Source organism: Mastigoproctus giganteus, chromosome 13, assembly GCF_048544385.1.
Source record: "Mastigoproctus giganteus isolate SK-2022 chromosome 13, ASM4854438v1, whole genome shotgun sequence".
In the NCBI taxonomy this organism is placed as follows: Eukaryota; Metazoa; Arthropoda; class Arachnida; order Uropygi; family Thelyphonidae; genus Mastigoproctus; species Mastigoproctus giganteus.
Genome location: NC_143587.1, coordinates 111,688,359 through 111,710,881, shown reverse-complemented (window position 1 = coordinate 111,710,881; position 22,523 = coordinate 111,688,359). Strand labels below are relative to the sequence as shown.

The 22,523-nt window shown below is 40.2% G+C and overlaps 1 protein-coding gene across 1 annotated transcript in view; it reads left to right on the top strand.

The window, feature by feature from the left end:
- Positions 1–22,523, top strand: part of LOC150076363 (ras-related and estrogen-regulated growth inhibitor-like protein A) — a 148,154-nt gene that overhangs the window by 116,779 nt on the left and 8,852 nt on the right. Inside the window, exons 2-3 of the mRNA XM_090387473.1 lie at positions 15,648–15,704; positions 21,326–21,402. Coding sequence (XP_090243599.1) covers positions 15,648–15,704; positions 21,326–21,402 — 134 coding nt within the window. The remainder of the gene's footprint in view (positions 1–15,647; positions 15,705–21,325; positions 21,403–22,523) is intronic.

Here is a 22,523-nt window from a genome sequence, read left to right as displayed (position 1 = left end):
TGCAATTGCACTAACTTGCACGCTAGTTAACTCTTTACGTAACCTGAGGCTTTAGCCCTAAACTATTCTGGATTCTATTATAATACCCCTGGGGCATTGTCTGCCTAATAGACTGCCTAAGGGGGGGGGGGGTGATTGCTACCACTAGGACTCGGTAGGGAGACCTCGCCCACGACCTGGGAGCAGTCGAGGAATAACATACTCGACACAATACTGTATATCAAAAACCAGATATGCTAACCTTGCCAGCTCAGCGACAGACATTGACAGAAAAGATAACTACAGCAACCAGGCGATTGAACACCCCCCTTCACCCTGGATGAACTCAGTGGCCACTAGTAGGGTCAGAAATAGAAAATGCCCGGGCCTCGATCTTATTGAGCCTGGAATACTCAAGAAAACCGTGAAATACAAGCCACATCTGCTCCTCACACTATACAATAGATACTTGGAAACGGGACTTTTCCCAACTGCATGGAAAACAGCAAATTTAAAACTAACTGAAAAATCCTACCCAAAATCCAGAATATCCGGATTCGTATCAAGCCATCGCACTGCTCCCAGTGGCAAGCAAATTGTTTGAAAGATTACTCCATGCGAGAGTTATAAAATACTATGAAGCAGCAGGCCTACATGCCAGAAACTAGTATGGCTTCATACCAGGATCCTCAAATGTGGACGTACTGGGAAACTTGCTAAGGATATTCCAGGATTGTAGACGGAAGTATCTGCTGCTTATCTCCGTTGACTTTGCTGGGGCGTTTGATTCACTTTGGTGGCCAAGCGTCCTGGCGAGGTTGAGGGAGGCTGAGGTGCCTCTTAACCTGTACAAAGTAATTGAAAGCTATTTAATGCAAAGAAATCAACGTACACTATCAAAAAATAACAAGAGAGGCGCACAGAGGATGTCCGCAGGGGTCGGTGCTGGGGCCGCTCCTGTGGACAATGGTTCTCGATGAATTCCTGACGACGGACCTGGGTTCTGTGGGAGCGCACGCTTTCGCGGACGACTTGACATTGAGTAGAGGCGGACTCCAGGGCCCAATTGGAGACGCTGGCAAATCAGGCGCTGCAGCAATGGGCATCAAAGAACCAGCAGAAAACATCGTCAGACAAGACCTCATTGATCCTCCTAAAGGGGACTCTACCACTACGACGACGACCCCCGCAAATTAAAATCAACAATGTAACCATCAAATTTGTCAGCCAACTGAAGTATCTGGGCGTTATCCTAGATAAAAAACTGACGTAACTGACGTTCCAGCCGCATCTGAAATACATAAGAAGAAAAATCAGAGGATACTCCGGACTGGTAACCAGAATCACAAGGAAAGATTGGGGACTCAAGAAAAAAAACACTGATGCTTTACTATAAAACAAACTTCCTGCAAGCAATCACCTACGCAGCAGCGGTGTGGTATCCAAAAACGACACTGGTAGTCAACAAAAGAACACTAGAAATGACCCAAAGGACCATACTGCTATCAACAACGCGCGCTTGCAGTACGGTAAGTACCCCAGCATTGCAGATACTTGCTCGAGCACTCCCTCTGGACCTGGAGGCTGTTCGGGCGAAGCTACTGTTTTTGCTGGCCAGGGGAGTGGCCGCTACCCACCAAGGATACACGACTGACCCGGCGGGCAACCTAAAAAACGAAAAAATTAAGGCCACAGACCCACCTCCTAGACCTTTGGGAGAGAAGGTGGGCAGAGACTACAAAAGGCGAAGTAACAAAAAGATTTCTAGCAGACCTCCGGAAAATATACCCAAAGCAGCCGTCTTGGTACTTCCCAGGGTACTATATGACAACACTATTAACCGGACACGGACCTTACAAGGAGAAGCTGTTTGGCTTCGGACTCGCTGAGGATCCCAACTGCACATGTGGGGAGGGCGAAAGCTGGAGCCACATAGTCTATGATTGTCAACACTATGAAGACCTTAGAGGGCTACTAATAACAAGATTGAGATACCTCCCAAAAGGACTAGAGCGCCACTTCCTGAACACTGAGGATGAATATAGGGCGCTCTCCCAGTATGCGCAAGACCTATTCACCAGGAGAAAAACACTAATATCTACAGCAATGTACATAGATATTGACAAAAATCACCGCCAAATGCGACAGAAAGCTGAAACCGGAAGGGGACCAGTACTTGGACAAGAAGAGTGCTGATCACACGGAAAAGAAAAGCAAGGATGGGGCTTGCCCCATATGTGGTAAAACAGAACAGACTAAACGCAGCACAGAGAGCAGAGAACAGACTAAACGCAGCACGGAGAGCAGGGAACAGACTAAATGCAGCACAGCTGCAAACAGCCTGATGGCGATCTGAAGAGGGCACCCTAGCCCTCTTCACCTATTGTTCCCCACTTCCTTGGAGGGGAGGGGACTTTCTATGTTCCCTCTCCTCCACCCCAAACTTCTACTCTGATGGGGCATGGGCATGCCCCACTGAAAACTGGGGCTATCTACTCTATTGGCACTATATTTCTGTCTTTCTCTCCAATCTTCGGTCTCCTCCCCTTTCTATCTTCATCATAGCGAAAGCCCCACACATCAAAAACTTAATATGATAAAATTACCTTACGCCGAAAACTCGGCCTAGCAAACCTAAGGCCGAGTTTTTGGCGTAAGGTAATTTTTTTTTAGGTCCTAGCCGCCGAAATCCCAGGAAATTAAGCGGCAGGACCTGCCAGAGTGAATCTACGAGTACTGGGTTCCTGGTCTGCCTCGACGGGGCGTAAGTGGGGCAACGTTAGGCCTCAATAGGGGTCAAACGGCTAAATGACCAGATGAACAATGGTACACGACACTACACATGAACAATTCCCACACACTTTTAAATCTCTGGCATTTCCCAGTGAACTGGTTCACCACAATGAAAACAATGCGGAGATGGGGGAATCCCCTGGTGCCGTATGACAACAACACACACTTACACTTCATACAATTGCAATATAGTTGCAACTGCAGTGATTAATGACTTTTCAGGGTGTATTCATTTAACTCTTATAAACACCACCTCACCACAATTCACGATACCCCATCGAAAAGAAATGTTTTTACGAGTCTCTCAAAAAAAAGTATTGTTTCACAATTTTTACTTACCGCCAATATTTATTCCACAGATTTTGTCACTTGCACGCCAGGTGTGTTTGTTTTAATTGAGGTCTCCAGGTTTACCCCTATATGCCTGTCACTTGCACACAGTATAGGTTCGTCCTTCCTGTTTCTGATAATACCGTTAGCTTACCACACGTGGTGGTGTTGTAGTAGTTGTAAAATGTGGCCACTTCCTAGGATGTCCATCTTTTGGTGGACATTTATGGAAGTAGTAGTGGTGTAATCCTAAATCCCTCGTGGTAGCACAGTTGGCAGAATCGCCATCCTCCCTACACCAGGTAGAAAGGACCTGAGTTTGAAATTTTAAAAAAATTCCTCACGTCCCGTCAATGGCGGGAGGAATTTTAACGGGCCTTTTTCACAATGTGGCTAAGTTAGTCGATCTCAGACGAGGGTGGCATGGTTTTTTCCTCCCGGAAACTCGGTTTTTCGTCCAGCAAACAGAATATGGACCGCAGAACACACGCAATTTACAGACAGTATACACGGAGCAATATATCCTTAGTTGCTGATGCTTCTAAAAATAAAATAAATAAATAAATAATAATCCTAAAAAAAACAGTAGAAGAGTTGAATAAAATTCACAAAAATAATTTAAAAAATTTGATGCGCAAATTAACACACAGTGAGTAATGTCCCTGTTTCGGTTAGAAGAACTACACTAGCCCTTAATGATGTAGGAATTTTATTAGGAAAAGGTTATGCTAGCAGTCGCACGTTAATCATGTTCGCACCCTTACCAAGTGGTCATACGAAATACCATGCTCATTCACACGCGAAGTTATAATGTCATTCTAGAGAACAGTTGCAAGGGTTAAAGCCAATGCGGTAATTAAATGCGAGACATTAATTGCTTTTCCCGAAGCCTACTAACCACTTTCATAGCCTGAAATTTATCGGTGATAACCGGTGTACGCAATAGTGGTTGCTATTACGGTGTCTGGAAGACGTTATCTATAAGATTAATGAATATTCTTTATGGGACGATAATTTTTTTCTGCCTATCTCGAAATCTGATTAAGTATTTTGTCAAGGTGTCTGCAGATGAAAGCATTCGGTATACTTTGGGTGTATCAGAAGGCGAAAGGCATAAATTTCCGGAGGTGTTCATTAAAGTAAAGATGATAGAACTGATATCCCACCGAGAGAAACACCTTAAGGAGGAAAATGCTTAATTAAAAGAGAGAGAGAGAGAGAGAGAGAGAGAGAGAGAGAGAGAGAGAGAGAGAGAGAGAGAGAGAGTGTGTGTGTGTGTCCCATACCAAAAATAGTGCAGAAACGTTTTTGGCATCTCACGAAACCGTTTCATGAGGGATTTTTTTTTCTTCTCTAAGTTGAAATCTGTATAAGCGCTAAAAAGCAAATTGATATAAAAAAGAATGTTCTCGTGCGGACACCTCGCTTTTTTAAAAAAAAATGATTAGGTTTCATTATTTCACTAAAAGTTTGTACAGATCTGAATACATAAGACCTGCAAATCGGGGGAAAACCTGGCCGGCCTTTTGTCAAAGGCAAATTAGAGTCCATTTAGGAGCATACCAAAACCAGTGCCATTCGCTAAATAAATCGTCTAGCCAGAGGCGCCATTAAAGCTTGCGACGGCCCTACAGATGCATTCTGATTTTTGGCATTCTGGCATGAGAATAAGAACTTCTGTTACTGAGTTTTAAGACAATCTTTAAAACATAAGGACAGCTTCGTCGATGCCTTTGGAAGGTATGCCTCGCACGGTAAATCAGACGGTGTAGAATGCTTTAGTAGGACGTTTTTTCCCTTGAAACATTGGAAAATGCACGATAAACAGATGGCCTTACTAACATAGCAAGTTCAGAGGAAGATAGATTGTTCATATGTTTATAAAGTAAAGTGAGGTTAAAGGGAAATCAGAACAAACGGATACTTCAAAACGCTTCCGAAGAAATCCTGCAAAGGCTCAGAAAGAGAAGTAGAAGATGCAAGAGAAAAATAGATAGCCCCTGTGATCGCATGAACAAAAATCGTCAAGAAAAGTCGTCATGAACAACACGTAGACAAAAAAAAGTGAAGTAACAGTCATCTATCGTACTCTCTCCAGATAGGAAACTCAGGGTGAACGGTATCGCCAGTTTATTCAATAAAAGTGGATGGTTTAAAAGCAGAAAATTCTCAAATAGACACCCTTTAGAGTCTGTGATGTCGGAATACCAAAAAGATTTGGCATTAATGTCTGCAATGATCAACAGTCGAGCAGCCCAAACCAGAAAAATTACCTGATCTTCCATACTTATGAGCTTACATATTTTTTTTTTTTTTATACCATAATAGCTCCTCATAGATAATGCAGATGGAGAGTGAGATCAGACGTTCGGGGGAGAGGGAAATAGATAGGCACCAAATGTAAAGATCCGAAGGAATCAAAAACATTGATGCACACAGCTTGTTCAGTAGTCAGACTGTTTGTTTGTTTGTTTGTTATTTGGTTTTTAGGAGCATTAGCAACTAAGGCCATATTTCTCCGGGGATATGCGGTGGTCATTCCCTGACCTTTCCGCATCCTCCGTATTTGGTGGTCACGGGCTCGAACCCCGGTCTAATCAAGAAGCGTGTGCTACGCACTGCTGCTCCTGCCCACCTGGCTACGGAGGCACCAGTCAGACTGCTAATATTAACACTATGTCTAGGGAATTATTTGCAATTCTAAAAGAGTGCGTAGATATGTATGATCGTCTTGAATAACCCTGTAAGAAACTGAGTAGCCCAAAAGTTTGCCACCAACATATGGCTCTTGTAGAGAAATTGTATTCTGTCGAGTTTTCTTCAAGGTATTTCCGAGCCTCACTGGGAACCAGCTGCGAACGCTGGCCATTAAGTTGTAACAGCTTTTTCAGTCTGACTACTGAACAAGCTGTGTGCATCAATGTTTTTGATTCCTTCGGATCTTTACATTCGTTGCCTATCTATTTCCCTCACCCCCGAACGTCTGTGCCTTTGAGGTTGGAAATATATAGTAACACAGAAGAGGCATGAGTATTTATACATAACTATCCATAAGTCCTTGATTGTAAGTTCTTCTGCTCTTAAAAATTTCGGGCATGAAGAATCACGGACAGAATGTTTAGAACCTCGCTTTCTGATATGCAAATTAAAATACGTATCGGTGGGTCTAACTTGACAGGACACTCACCAAAGGCATGTCACTATGAGAGCAGTGTTCGCAAGTGAGAGACTCATGCCGACTCGTCTGTGAGTGTGCCCTGCCCAGACACTTGAAGCAATGACTAACAACTACTACAAAGGTTCGAAACTTATGAGAAGTCCACCCTAGATAAAGTCGCTATATAAAGTATAAATAAACGCTTCTGCAATGATAAAAGAGTTTATTTTTGCAAAACAATACCACATTTGTTCTACAAAAACAATTTTAAGTTTTTGTAGAACAAATCTTGTAGATCTTCTCTGGTCAGTTATTTATCCAGGTCATAAATAATAATGGCAGGTAAGCCAATTTAGGAGGAGAAGTAGATAAACCTTCATCTGAAAAAGCAGGTAACGATAGAATCTTGGCAGTGCGTCCCTCAGAGTGAATCTTTATGATAGCTCCTTTGGTCCTTGTCAAGAGAGTTCAACAGGTGCAGACCCTAGTCGGAACTAGATTAGGCGAATAGCACTAATTTTAACCTCTTTGAGGTTTTCCTTCAGCACCATGATAACTTCATTTCGAACCTCACCGCTAGAGGAAAAAGTAGAATCAGCGGAATCCTTCATAATAATTGTATTATTCTGATAAACGTTAGCCGGCAGTTGAAGAGGAGGTCCAACAACTTTCTCAATGCTTGCATAGGAAGGCAAAGGATTAGTTAATTTTATTGATTAGTGTGGTGAATAGGAAGGCAAAAGTTCCAAGATTAGTTAATCTTAAAAGAGCCATATATGAAGTTCCACCAATCGTACAAGTTATGTCATCATTATTGGATGAGAGTTCAACAGGTGTAGACACTAATCGGAACTAGACCTGATTTCTACCAATCGGTAAAAATCAAGTATAGTAAAGAAAATGCTATTTCTCCACGGTAAGTCTTTTTAATAAATATTGCTCTACAAGTGAAGTGGAAAAGCGGCATTTATCCACTTCGTCAAATTCTAGCTGGCAGCTTTTCGTTCTCAATAATGTTGTTTAACGCAAGTTCTATCCCATTTACGAATCACTTTCTTAGAAACATTTTCAGTTCCTTTATTATGTTCGTTAAACAAATAGTCCTCTAAATCCTTATGAAGAGATGCCGCAGACCCCTTAGGAGACGTAAGAAAAAGGAACAGGCACAGCTCTTTGGGTGGACTCAAGCCTGTGACTGCTAAATACGATTAAAATTTGTACTGATTGATTTATTGTAAACTTCACTGACCTGGTGGTCGTGCTGGAGTATAAACAAGAACAGGTTTTTTGGTTTGCTGTTATCAGTAAGCTGAATAGGGTTAAATCCCCAATGTGTAGAGTTACTTAGTATTGAAGGAAGCTCGCCCAAATTATCCAGGGTAACAATAGATCCACCAGCATCTCGCACTGCGGGAGGATCAGTTAAATGTACAATACTTAAGTGGAGGCCTGCCCAGGAGAGTGCTCCGACCCACAAGAGACAGAACAAAATTTAACTGCGAAACGTCGAGCCTTGTTAGCCTAACAGAAGGTGTCAATTCGTCATAGAAAGTCTCTCAGACATGGAAACATTGTCACTGTTAATTGCAGTGGTAACACATTCACTCTTTGACACAAAACCGGGTGAGAGACCTAGCGAAGAAGCGTCACCCATTTAGGATGGAAGCTGACAACTATTAAGAGTATAATGTATAATAAAATCAAGTGTAACTCTACACAGACATCAAAGTGTATTAGGCACTCATTGATATCACTGAATTGTGACAACCCTATCCGTAATGGACTATATCATAGCTAGCAGTATAAAAAGCCAAACAGCCGCCTAAGCTAGGGCAGTGGTAATTTGCATCTAATCGTGCAAGTCAAAGTGGTAAAGTAGCAGTTATAGGACGTAGTAGAGATATTACAGAGGTTCAAAAGAACATGACTGTGGGAGCTCGAGTGTCGAATGCTTCCATATGGGAATCGACACACCCTGTCGATTCCCATAGCTCACAGTCCACTGTGGCTAAGGTGTACAAACGGGTCAAACTACCCCCGCAGGACAGAACTGTAAAGAATTATGCAAGATGGATGTTCGCGGTGAGCGAAAGGTGCAGAGCGTTGTATGGGCTCAAGCGACAGTTGACATCGCAATACAATATGGGAATGCAAGAACAATATCCCAAATGGCGATGAGCAGCGCACACTCAGACGAATAGTGGACATAGCGTGTTTCTCAGGCGGTTCCCGTGGTTCCCCACCAATACACATTAAGAACTCTGGTGCTACAAAATCAGTGTGGGCTACATGAATAGTGTTGTTCAACTGGTCACTTAGTTACCGGGAGGAACCACCAGGAAGGAACCTCTGGGTTTCCATCCACAGCACGGAGAGTCGGACCAGGCAGGGACAACAGAAAAGACGTCTGACGGGACCGTACCTCCAGCAAAGCAAGGAGGGGGCGGGCCCAAAGAAATAAGGAGGAGAAGACAAAGAGTTGGTCTGAGAAGGAAGACAAAGAGAAAACAGATAGGAAAGACGTTCCACAGGCGAGAAGGTGTATTGAAGCCGACTAGTGCACGAAGAGCCCTAGAGAAAGGTAGATTACTAGTAAGGTACATATAGCGTTAAAGAAATAGCATGCGAACAGTTGCCTGGAGAGATCACATTCCAGAAGCGTAGGACAGTTGGTATGGGACTTACTCCAGAAAACAGAAGTGTGGAAGGTGAGATGCAGAAATCAAGAGAAAGAGAGAATGAGCCGCCAAGGGAGTTAAATGTATCCTACCCCTATATGGGATTAGCATTAGACATGGACGTGAAACCCATTCAAAGTAAGATCCCACATCTGTAAGCGGGATTAGCATGCCACTTGACATCAAGTAATTATAGTGTCATACTGCATGGTTGGCTGCGACTACTGTCAGGGTCTGCAATTGCTGTGAGGCAGCAGTAGCCCAGAGTCGTCTTCTCCGCTTAAACAGGTTTGTGGCATAATTGAGAGTAAGAGAAATCAGATCATTAAAGGCATGAGAGATAGGAGATTGTTGTTCTAATAGCAGAGTTTTTCTAAAGTCCAGATAGCTATATTACAGTCTTTGTCGCCGGAGAGGCACTGGTCGTCTTGTGTCAAACGAAGTTCTTTCAATTTCACCAGGATGGATCCATGTCGAGTGTTAGGCACGTCAATTCTAGATTTGGTATGAGCCAAATCAGGGTATTTTGGAGAAGCTACGTCTGGGGAGAATTTCTTAATGCTATCTCCTTTGGTTTCATATGTCCATCGTGTTTGCCAGATGGGATGGACCTCACGCCACATCGCTTCCTTACTGGAAAATGAAGCCTCATATATAGCATTCACCAAGTTTGCCCAGAACCTGTATGCTAGACGCTTGACCATTCCTCTGCCTGCAAACTTCGAATAGATGTGTCAAACAAAGCTTCTCAGAGACCCCCAACCAGATGTCAGGTTTCACTGCTTGATCCTTCATGCAAGACAAAACTGGAACTCTTATGAGAAGTGACAAAACTCCACCTCCCAGAACATTGACTACTGGACGGGACAACAGTCCCATGAATGACTCCCAACTGTGACATTTTGCACAACCTATTCAGCCAAACCAACATTGGATCGCCTCTGCTGGGCCTCAAGTTTTTCTGGATGGTGTGGACCTGACCCTACGGTCTGGTTTGCTCCCACTCATGCACACAGGCCACATTGGCAACCTGAGCCAGCTCCCTTGTTTGGCTCACTGTCTTACCTGTTCCTGGCAGAGCGGGGAGGGGACAGTTTGCTGTACCCTTTCCCCCTGCCACCCTATTTCTTCCCTCTGGTGGGGCATGGGCATGCCCCACTGTAAACTGGAGTTGCCTTCCTTTCGGCTCCATATTTCTGTCTATCTGCCCCCCAGTCTTCAGCCTTCACCCCACTCTATCTGACAGCAACGTGAACATGCCCCAGACAATCTAAAATCACCAATCTAAATTAATTTTGCCCAACATTTTGGACTTCTAGCGCTCCCCGCGACGCGTACGCGATATTTTTTTTTAGGTCCTAGCCACTGAAATCTCAGGAAATTAGGTGGCAGGACCTGCCAGAGTGAACTATATACTAGTGAGTACCTGGTCTGCCTCCACGGGGCGAAAGTGGGACAACGTCGGGCCTCAGTAGGGATCTGGCGGCTAAATGACCAGATGAACAACAGTACAAGGCATCACACATATACAAAGTCCATACACTTTTGAATCTCTGGCTTTTCCAGTCAACTGGTTCACACACAATGTAAACTACGCGGAGATGGGGGAAACCCCTGGTGCCGCTTGACCCTAAACACACTTTACACAAGCGTGCGCAGCCCAAAACAAGAAGGGAGCCAACCATATCCCCCCCATAAAAATAAAATATTTTATTTTTAAATAAATATATTTTTACAAATACAATTTTGTATATATATTAAAACTTTTATTTATTTAAAAAATAAATTTAAATAATAATTTATTTAAAAAAACATATACATTATAATAGTTTGTTATATACGACATATACGACCCAAATAATAAATATTCAACCTTTTTAGGTTTACAAAGTTTTTAGGTCTATTTATTTATTTATTAATAGGAGATTGTTGTAATAATATTCTATTCAAAAAGGAACAAAGGCGACGAATTCGTCAATTACTTCTTCTACAGTGACTGCATCAGTTAAATCCTGTTCAACGTATGAAAGCAATAAGTAGTTCAACAGTTCTTGCATCTAACGCTCCTTAATTTTGATTTTATATAACACATTTTGGCAGTGGCGAATTTAGCACTTGAGAAGCCTCAGGTGCAATTCAATTTTGAGGACCCCCTCTAATTTATTGATTTTATAATTTTTACTACTGGGGAACTGCAGATCGACTACATAAATGTAGTCATCTGGTGTACCCACACAAATTAATTTCCTTAAATTTCCCAGTCCATTGTTAGCGTTCTACATACACATTATTTGGCATGGCACATTATCAAATTTCTATTCCTTATAGATATAAATATATTAGGTGACCGTCAAGAAGGTTGACGGCCACCAATTTGGGAAGCACTGTCGTAGACAACAGTAAAAACATTATTAAAAATAAAAATATCATGTATCATGCAATCTCTAAACAAAGAACAGGATCTAGTGGAAATTTGACTCATTTTTGAAACGCAGCTGTTAAATGGTTTTCAAATAACGCGATATAAAAATTAATTCCCAATTATCACTTGCTATAAATGTCACGCCTCGTCAAACAATTCAGTTTTGATAAATACATAAACAATACATCAAATATTACAGATACTTACTTGATAACAAAACAAAAATACTCCACTAAAACTAAAACACCAACCACACCAAACTCTAGTAATTTGTAACAGATTCGTGAGTGAAATGTCTGTTCCGAAAGCTATTAAAAAAGACGATGCTCCGTTACATGTGAGCCAGCGCAGTAGTGATTTCAGAGGCTTTAAAAGACTACCGCGCTTGATTATTGGTTCCCAATTAGTTGCGAATAGTTTTGAACTGCCTCCGCGAACAAATCTAATATCGTTTCTTGAGCACTATCGTCACAGGGTTCTTCACTCGTGGAATTACCTCCACTAGGAAAAAACTGAACGTGTTTAATTTAAGCATTAATGATAATATGTATTCTACTTCAGATTCACTTAGTTCGCATAGATATTTCATATAATATGTTGGGATATTCGCATAAGTTTACTAACTTCTCATATTAAATTATAGTTTTATTCAGTAACGGTAATAAAGATGAGTGTAAAAATTTAAAATGAAACAATTTTATTATTTTTTTTTTTTTTTGAGACCTGAGATTTGAGGCCCCCTCGATTTAAGAGGCCCCGGGCGCGCGCCTCGTGCGCCTGTGCGTATATCCGTCACTGCATTTTGGAAAAGGTTCGTTCAGGAGTACAACTTGTAACACCTAAAACCTGAAAGTCGTATGTCACTTTTGTGAAATTTGGATATAATTTATATCGATCGGCATCATTAAGTCACTTGCTCCAGGTTAAAAGATTTTTGCAGTTAAAGTAGTGGCTTTTAACAATGATATTTCTGTCTGCAAATCCGTCAAATATAATTGAAAACAGTCGCAGAATATTTCCATATATTCAGATGTAAGATTTAATTCAAGGAGATTCCCCATAGCTTTGATTACTAGGATTATTTCTTGATTAAATCTGCTCTCTACAGCATTCATCAGGGTATCAAGAAGTGGGCAATAAAAATTTATTCGTAAATCTTCTTCTAAATTTTCAAAGTGATGTTGAGTATTTCCATTTCAGGGGGGCCATGGCCCACCGGGCTTCCCCCCCCCCATGTGCTCAATGCATCAGACACAGCACACTCCTTTTGAGACCCCAGTCAGCCCTGGTGACATAATTCTAGTATAATTGCTAAATATTTCATATAGTATAATTCCTGAATATTTCAGTGAGGCTTGAATTTTCAGGGATTATTGGTTGAACATGATGAGAGGGGTCCGCGGGGAATCAAATGTGCCGTTTATTAGCAACATATTAGTTTTTGTTGAGAATATCAATTTTGATCCATTCAGAGAAAACAGTAAGAACCGAATTCGCCTGCCTCTCCAAGATGGCCTGCGTTCGTCCTCTAACGAATAGGACCAGATCATCAGCATATGAAAGCATCGTAGTATGTTGAAAATTGAAGCCACTCATCCAACACAACATTCTGCATGCATGGGCCTAGTATGGAACCCCGGAGTATAGGGTTTCCAAGGAAGACGACCCAAGAGACACCCTATCCTCACCTCTGATCATCGTCGACGGCAAATGCTGTGGTATCAACACGCTGGTTGTACCTGGAGGACTGGAAATGACTATGATGGTTGGATGAGTCCAAATACCTGGTGCAACACGCCGATGGACGCCTTCGTGAGTTGCGCGGGCAACAAGATTACATAGACCCATCGTACATGGTGCCCACTATTCAAGGAGGTGTCAGTGGTTGCTTAACATGGGGCTTGTTTTGCTGGCAAGAACTAGAAGACCCCTGGTGTATGGACCAACATTTCACTGATGAGGTCTACTGGTAGCTCTTAAGAGATCATGTGTATATTTCCATGTTGCACTTTATTTATTCTGGACAGAAATGGGATCTTCCAAAACGATAATGTGCCGTGTCAGCAGACCCGCGGTGTGCACGAGTGGTTCGAGAAACAAAGTGAAGATATCACCCATCTTGATTGGCCTCCAATTTCACCTCACCTCAAATAAATTGAACACCTGTGGAATATTTTTGCAACGGGAAGTAAGGCGTGTGGACACGCAACCGTCATCTATTCCGACACTGTGGAAAGCCTTGCAGGCAACATGGTTGCCAGTCTCTACGGACGTCTTCAGACATCTAGTGGAGTCAGTGTGCATAGGCGTGAATAGAGCCTGTTATCGGTGCGAACGGTGGTCCAACACGGTATTAGGTAGGTGGTCATAATTCAGTGATCACTGAGTGTAAAATGCAATAATACAATTACAGCAACTCATACCACAGTTGTGGTCTTGTTAATCAAACACAAGATATAACTTATAAAATAAGCTTTAAAAATGTACCTGAATAGCCTTAATACAACTCCTTAATAATATTAGGGAGTGGTATTAAGTGTAGAGAAAATAAAATACAGACACGCAATAGTCAAATTGCTACAAATTAAAAATTACTGCGCCCGGAAAAGAGAAATCAAGTTTATGTCTTTATCTTCTTAGGATGAAATTCTGCCAGGGGAGCTCTTAAACCAACACTGGAAGCATATTGAGAATGCACCACAATAAAAGGTCCTTAAAAGTAGCACTTTTTTTTTTTTTTAGTGGTGGCCAAGTTAAAGCATTTTCATCACACTGAGGGGATTTTTATATTTGGGTAAATTTGAACCCTCCTTTTTTTTTTTTTTTAGGGGAGTATAGGATAGGGGCAAACAAAAAAGGAGGTAAAAATATCTTCTGGGTCAAAGGGACCTACAGTAAAAATTTTAGAGTTTTAGGAGGGGTAGTTTCGAAGATAAGAAATATCACACGCCAAGAAAAATTTTAAAAACGCTCCAAATAATTCAAAAATAAGAGGCATCAGACCTCTAAAAGCAGTTATTCATCACTGTAGAGAGCACGTATTGAATTTATAAATTATTTATTTTTTTTACATTTTTATATTTTTAATAAATATATTGTTTATGACAAAATACATCGTATGTCCTAGAAGTATCCAAGGCGGCGACAGTAGAGTTTCCCTCCAAAATGTAATAGCGGATTCTTCACGCCGAAAACAACACGTTTTGGGGAAGAAGCAATGGCGACCACAAATAACAGAATGTGCAGCACTTCAGCTAATATACAAAAAATTATCCACCAGTAAGAAATGTAGTAAACAGTACAAAATAAACAGTTTTCGATAGGGGACTACTTACGGTGGCCCCCCCAATGTCACAAATAACTAGTAGAGAGAGACAAATTTGCAATTTTAAAATAAATAAAAACGTTAAGACACTGAAGAAGGCAGCCATGTTAAGCAACGTCCCAGTTTCTAATGGGCTTTAATATAACAGTATTGTTTTTACGCTAAAAACACAAAAACAATTATAACAGGGCAACCCCCTTGCAGAATGTCGTGAAATTTTATCATACGACTTACCAACCCTTCATGAATCCATTTTCAACATCAATAAGTAAGGGAGTAAAAAAAGAAACACATAAAATAAGACAAAACCACAAGCCTAACTCAAAGCTAGTATCACAAGCCAACTTAGACAGTAGCGCCGTCTGATTGAAAGTATTATCATATCTTTGGTTATATCAAATGTTTAAAATCATTTTAAAATTAAAGTTTGTAAGTTCAGATTAGTATTGCTTATTTAGGTTTGGCGATTTATGAGGAATGTTTAAAAAGGTTCGTATTTTCACTATTAAGGAATTAAGATATTGAATTTGAAATATAATAAGTGCAATTAATATGGATCTTCTTAGGATTATGAATAATTTCAGTGAAAGTCTGATACACATTCAGCTGTGGAAATATTTTTTTCCGAAATAGTACACAAGCTTTGGGGCGCCACTGACCTAACTGCAAAATAAACAGGAAAAGTAAAATCATTTGGATATTCAAAATACGAACTTTTCAACCAATGATCTCAGCAATTTATGTTAAAAAATTAACAGAGTTTATATCTAATACTGTGCTTGTATCTAATTTTATTTTTTCGATTTTGTACCATATATATAATCCATTTGTATTGTTTAGTGTTCTGCTTCAATCTTATTTCAATTTATTTTTTTGTTATGGTTTGTACTGGAATTCAATTTCTATTAGTTATGCTATCCTTTGATTGCTACGACTCTAAATCAATGTTTCTTTTGCTTCCAGCTGTAACCGTTCGTTACCTGACCAAGAGATACATCGGAGAGTACAGCTCGAACAAAGGTAGGGATATAATTCAACATCGACAACAGTATAAAGTAATATAAACGAATGTCAAATTGATACATTCAAAAATCTTTGATGATATCAACTAAATTATGGAACCTATGAATCAATTTCTTGTGTAGAGCAGTGGGACCTAACCCTTCGAGCCAGGTCGACTGTCTCAATGTTTTTTCTACACTGAATAAATTAATAGCCTAGATTTTACTGTGTAAACTAATGCCTTATGACGATATGATGGCTGATGAGCCTATGCTCTAGTTTTTTTTTTTTTTTTTTTTTTTTTTTACATAAAGGGCACTTTCAGTTTGTTTCAGCAGTGATCTGTCCGCCCGTTTTAGCCAGGAATATCAAGACTTTCAGGGCTGCTCTCTAGTTCCACCACTCTTCTTTTTTTTTTTTTTTTTTTTTTCTCTTTCCTGATTAATCCAATTCAGGTTTGTATCGATATATGCAGGTGTTAAAAAAATCTTGTGTTAACTGCTAATTTCCAGCATTATATTAACCTTTTTTTTTTTTTTTTTTTTGTCATAATTCCTTGTTATAAATGTTAACAAATCCTCAATTTTAATGAGGGCGAACTTTCATATTATATTAACACAATGGTCAGTCATTCAAGTAAAGCCCGGCATCATATTAATGGTATTCTAAAAATCAGAAACGTGAGATACACTGTGCTGCCACTTTATTAGTGGCAGCAGCACAGTGTACTAGGTAGGCTACTAGGCAACACGCTACTAGGTAGGTTACACCTACCTAGTAGCGTGTTGAACCTCCTTTAGCCTTCAAAACAGCCTGAATTCGTCTAGGCATGGATTGAACAAGATGCTGAAAACGTTATGTAGGAATGGAGTACCATGCAGACATGAGTGTTTCACGCAGTTCCTTGAGATTCGACGGGGGTGTAGGCCTGCAGCGAACAGCCCTTTCCAACTCATCCAAAAGATGTTCAATAGGATGGAGATCCGCGGATTGAGCGGGCCACTGCAGCAAATAAAAGTCATTGTCATGTTCCTGGAACCATTCCAAAGTGATTCGGGCTTTGTACACCGGCGCATTATCCTGCTGGAAGTAACCATCTGACTCAGGATAAACTGTCAACATGAACGGATGCACTTGGTCAGCAACGTTGTGGCATCAGATGTGAATCTATAGGTATCAATGGACCCAACGTGTGCCAAGAAAATATTCCCCACACCATAACACTGTTCCCACCACCTTGCACAGTAGTTGTCAGACATGACGGCTTCATGGATTCATGTTGTTTTCGTCAAATTCTGAGCCTTCCATCAACATGATGCACCAGGAACTTCGACTCGTCAGACCAAGCAACTGTTTTCCAATCCTCGATAGTCCAGTGCTGGTGTTGCTGTGCCCACAGGAGGCGTGCTCACTTGTTTCTTTATTGATAACAAAGGTACGCGATGTGGCCGTCGGCTGTTGTAGCCCATTCGCGACAAATTGCGACTAGTGGTCCGTTGCCATATATTGTTTTGCGCACCAAGGTTGTATTCTGACGTGAGGTGCGACATTGTGGCCCGTCTGTTTGCTTGCACAATTCTAGCCATCCTCCTCTGATTCTCATCAACAAGCGATTTTCTTCCACAGCAATGGCGTTGAGAGGATGTTTTCTGTTTGTTGCACCATTCTCGATACACACTTGAAACTGTGGTGCGTGAAAAGTTCAGGAGAACTGCCGTTTCAGAGATGCTTTATCCAGCTCGTCTTGCACCTACTACCATGCCACGTTCGAAGTCCATTAGATCACTCCTTTTTCCCATTCTTGCTACGGTTTGTACACTTAACTGATACTAGAAAGGTTCTGCTGCATTTACCGTATTTCCCCATGTATAAGACGCACCTTTTTTCAAAAAATTTGGGGTATAAAAACTGGGTGCGTCTTATACAGTGGTTGTAGATTTTTTTTTTCACTTGCATTTCCCGCTTTTTCGCGCTTGTTGTCTTTGCGCTCATTATTTCGCACTTGTTACCGGTATATTAGGTTACGTTTTGCCAGGTTCTGCCCAGAAATGGCTCAGAAAATATTTTCGTACAGTGCTGAATTCAAGTTATGAGGAGTTATATGAATTTTATGATGAATAAAACTTGAGTTCAATAACTTTATGTAATACATTTTTTTTTTTTTTTTTTCAAATTTCGGGCCCCAAAATTAAGGTGCGTCTTATACATGGGGAAATACGGGTATATCCACAACTGTGGTCATGTTATTTGCAACGTTGTGGGAAAAACCATTTGTGTGCATAGCAGTGGTGTGCCTAATAAAGTGGTAGCACAGTGTATTTATTATCTATGGCATTAATCACCTGAACGGGACAGCTAAAATTCCTCGTAATTTACAGGGAAAAAAAAGTAAAAGTAAAGTGCAGCCATTATCAACCCACTGCAGGATGGAAGCCTCCTCAACAATTCATGCTGAGGGAAATGGACCATAATCTGCCACGCTGGTCCAGTGCGGGTTGGCAGATCGACCGTATTCAGCAGTCAGGGGCTTGAACCCCGGTCTACACAAAGAGCGTGTGCTACTGCACTCCCGCTCCTGCCCACTCGGCTACGGAGGCCGGTTTTACAGGGAAGTTTACATCTAATAATCTTTTTAATTATATTGGATTATGCAAGTCAGAATTGGTCACTTTTCACGGTTTCTCAGATTGAGGACATCCAGAACTTCATCAAATTTTCCTTTTTTGACAGATTAATGACATTGAGGACAGGACATCCAGAACTTTATTAAATTTTTTTTCTCAAAAAGTTTTATACGAAGTCAAATTTCAAGAGAAATTGGTATTGGTGCAATGATATTAATCTTTGGCATTTATATATGCACTGAAATTTTAAAATCCTACAGAGGGTGGTGCAAAGATTTTAACCTTCTGACAATTCAGGACAGAAGACAAATTGGAGATTGGTAATTTTTCGACAACCTAATTGTTAGTAAAACTGTCTCTCTTGACTGTCTGTTGTGATCAATCATTCAAGTAAAGCCCTGCACCACTTTTGACTCTGCAAGACAAGGGTTGAAGTTCTGATAAATATTAAGCCGTAAACAATATTATTATTCTGATTACCGAGATCACGTGTAAGAAAAAAGAGGAACTTCCTAATAGCTACATATTGTTGGTGTATAGGTATTCAAATGTGAAGATGGACAAACACACACGATGAACAACAAATAAGCAGAAATAGCAATAGAGTAATGACAATTAAACAAGCAATGTAGTTAACCTAAAATATTGAACACTAGATTCACAGAGGTGGAATGAATCACTTTCAGCTGCGTTTAAATGTGTCGGGGAGAAGGGCAGTTAGGACCATGCATATGGTGACAACTGATGGCAAAGGTAGTGCGTTACTATTGTCGCCTTATTACCTGCTATTACACAAAAGTAGATACAGAGGGTGATTTAGCATGAAACATGTAACTTTTTCTCTGGGCATTGTGTACACAATACCCTGAGATAACCTTTCTGGAAAGCCGTAAATGGTCCGAACATTTGTGACACCCAGTGGAATAATCGAACATCTCTTCAGCCCTCCTAAAATTATACGTTGTCAAGTGCTACGACCTCTGGCCCTCAGATAATTGATGAGGAACGGTGATTTAATTAATACCTTCTCATTCTTCTTCCTTGGGCTACTCGATAAGGGCAACTTCCTTTTAAACTTGAGGAAAGAAAGAATGCATAAAGATCTTGAGAAACGTTTTGATCAACTTGTTTAATGCATTTCACGATCTTTCGCAATATTTAGGATGGGAAAGAGAAGAAATTTTTTCCGTTTCACATCGACACAAACATCGTATCGAAACTACGTGAAGGCTTCGCATGTTGCTGATAGTGCGACATTAAATGATACAAGACGCCATTAAATGATACAAGTAAGATGATTGTGGGGATAAAGGATGCGTCGATTTCTCGGGCTGCTATACTGCTACGATGAGTTTTCCGGATGTTACGCTAGTTTCAATGGTTATTCCTTTCTCAATTTAAAATTACATGATGCGTATGAAAGAGTGCAGTAAGCTTCTCTTCTTTTCTTTCATTTCCTTGTTGATGATTCAATGTTTCACTGAGGGCCAAGAATTTACTAGAAGGTGAGAATAGAATATATAGTAAATTATAAAGTGAAAGTATATTACATATAGATTCAGAACATCGAATTCAAATTGATCTACTTGGACTTAACCATGAATACCAGGACAGCGATTACCATCCTACATCAAGAACTGATTTATGACTAATTTTATCATCAGCAAAGCACGTAGCTTTGCTCATAGTTTAGTTTCTGTGTAATAATCTTTTTCATAGCTGGGACAGTCGAGAAGGTCGAATTCTTCATTTATAACGTGTCTATAAATGAATAAAGCGCCTAAAGATCTCTCTATCTTTCGGAGCTACCTTCGGTGAAGTAAACATTCTACTGTGATATACAATTGGTGGTACAAGTACCTTCTGGGAGTACACAAGTCCTTTGGAAGGGTAATCGGAAATATTAAAGCGGATGTGTTTTTTTGATTCTCATTATAGTGATATACTTGTTAACTACTGATATATTTACATAAGTAAAAAAATATTTACGAGCGCGGTGGTAAAAAAATATCCCAAGAAATACGAGTGTCTTCAAAAAAATAGTGATACGTCAATTAAAACTAAATGGTTGCATTCTGACTGCTCAATAGTGAAAAATGCCAGATTTTGAATCCGTTTGAAAGTCTTAGAAAAACTTAGGAAACTATGACTCTCCTAGGAGCTCGAGGTTTCGTTTTGAATACAATTATCTTGTAGTACAACTATTAATACATGGTTTGTGAACCATGTCACCTACTGCCCACGCATAAACACCACCACCGCCAATGATTGGTAATAAACTTATTTTGGTCCTGGCATGATAAAGAATAAAATACGTTCTCAGAGTGCATCTGAGAGCCAAATAATCAAGCTTCTGCTTCTTGCGTGTTTCAACCTTTAGGTAAAAAATTAAAATTAAAAAAAAAAAAAAAAAAATTAACAATGAGGCAATGATGGCTGATTATCAGCTTCCCCAGGCTCGCACATCGGGACCTATATGAAAGGGAAAAGAGAGCCCAGTGCGGCTGTTTTTCCCAGCACCCATGTTAGGTCTTCCCGCCCCCTGCTGATTATTGTTGTTGTTTAAAGAAAGATTTGCCTTCTCACAGAAAGTGTCAGAAGTTTCAGATTCAACCATATTAAAATAAATGTGCCACAGTGCTAAATCAATGCCAAAGGTGCATTAACACGTGGACTAAGATACTTGCATATCGCACTAGCATCTAGGTCTGCTGATCAAAGTATGTTCAATGCCATTAGGATCGTACTTTCTGATGATTACTCTTGGGATTCTTTATCGGTGATTTTGTTTAAAAAAAACGTGATAAAGAACAACCAATAGCACATTTGAATGAAAGTCGCCAAATTGCCCAAGTTCACTTATTTTCAATAAAACGATATTTTTTCATATGTATACCGTAATCGTCAAAAGAATTTTGACAATTGTACATTTACTTACAAATTTCATTGCTTTATCGTTTATACATTTATATAGCACTTTGTTCGCTTGCTAAAAAGGAAATATTCCTCTTCCAGAACTGCTGTACCATCACAGTGTGACTTTTGACAACGTAACTACGGAGATGGAAATCCTTGACACATCTTCATGCAAGGTAAGTATTCCTGCTAGGAATATTTAGATATGCAGATTTATACAACTATCGACAAATTCACCTCATTCTTCAACCAATATTTTTATGTCACATATCATCAAATCACTAAGCATCAACAAATTAGACACTAATGAGGTACATTTTAGTCTGCCTGAAATTAAATTTGCTACTAAAAACAAAAATACAAAATCATAAACAAAATCAAAATCATCACTATTATAATCACAAAATATAAAAACACTTAGGTTGTGCTACAAATGATTCATCTTGTGGCCAATCACATTTTGCTAAAATAAAAAGTTTAAAATATAATGTAAACATGATCATCCTTTTTATGCAATTAAAAATAATGTTATAACAACAATAGAGGCAACGCACCAGGGTCCCTATTTGAAAACGGGCAAATCCAAACAAAACAACCCCCACCTCAGACATGGAGAAGAAGCCCAAGTATTTCCACCATTAACTCATTCACTCTTCCTCTCTCTCTGAACTGTAAGACCAACTCTGCATTTGGTGATTCCTTTTTCAACGAAACAAAATCCACAACCGTTTTCTTGAAACCTCTTACTTTGTAAACATCTTAATTTATTTTTTGCTTGAGATTATTTTTTGTGTTTTCAATTTATTATAGTACTAATTTTCAGTTTAGTAAAGACAGCAGTCAGGAAACCAAACGTAATAAACAAACCTAATGAATAAAAAAAAACGTTAAAAAAAATATGTCAGATTATTCAGGATATCCTGCAAAAAAATGGGGAAAAAAATTTACACATGACATGAAAAAGCAGAGTTGTCTGGGCTATCTAGCAGAGTGAAACAGACTCTCGAATTAATGTTGATCTGGACGTCGAGTGGGGAGAAGACCTGGCTTGTTTTTGAAGTGAAGCTTCTTTAGGAGCGCCCCAGGCAGTTTTCACCTGGGAGTAACGCGTCTGTGGAGTGGCAAAAATCTCCACGAAAATGCAACACGAGATGATTCATTGCCCCCACCATTGTACCACTCCGTACCAGGCACAAGAGATGCGGCGCTGTACGTAGCAGCGACGGTATGACGCATCCCGTACCCCTACAGGGTGGCCATGGTGTAACTCGCACGCGTGTCGCATTTACGTTTTAAA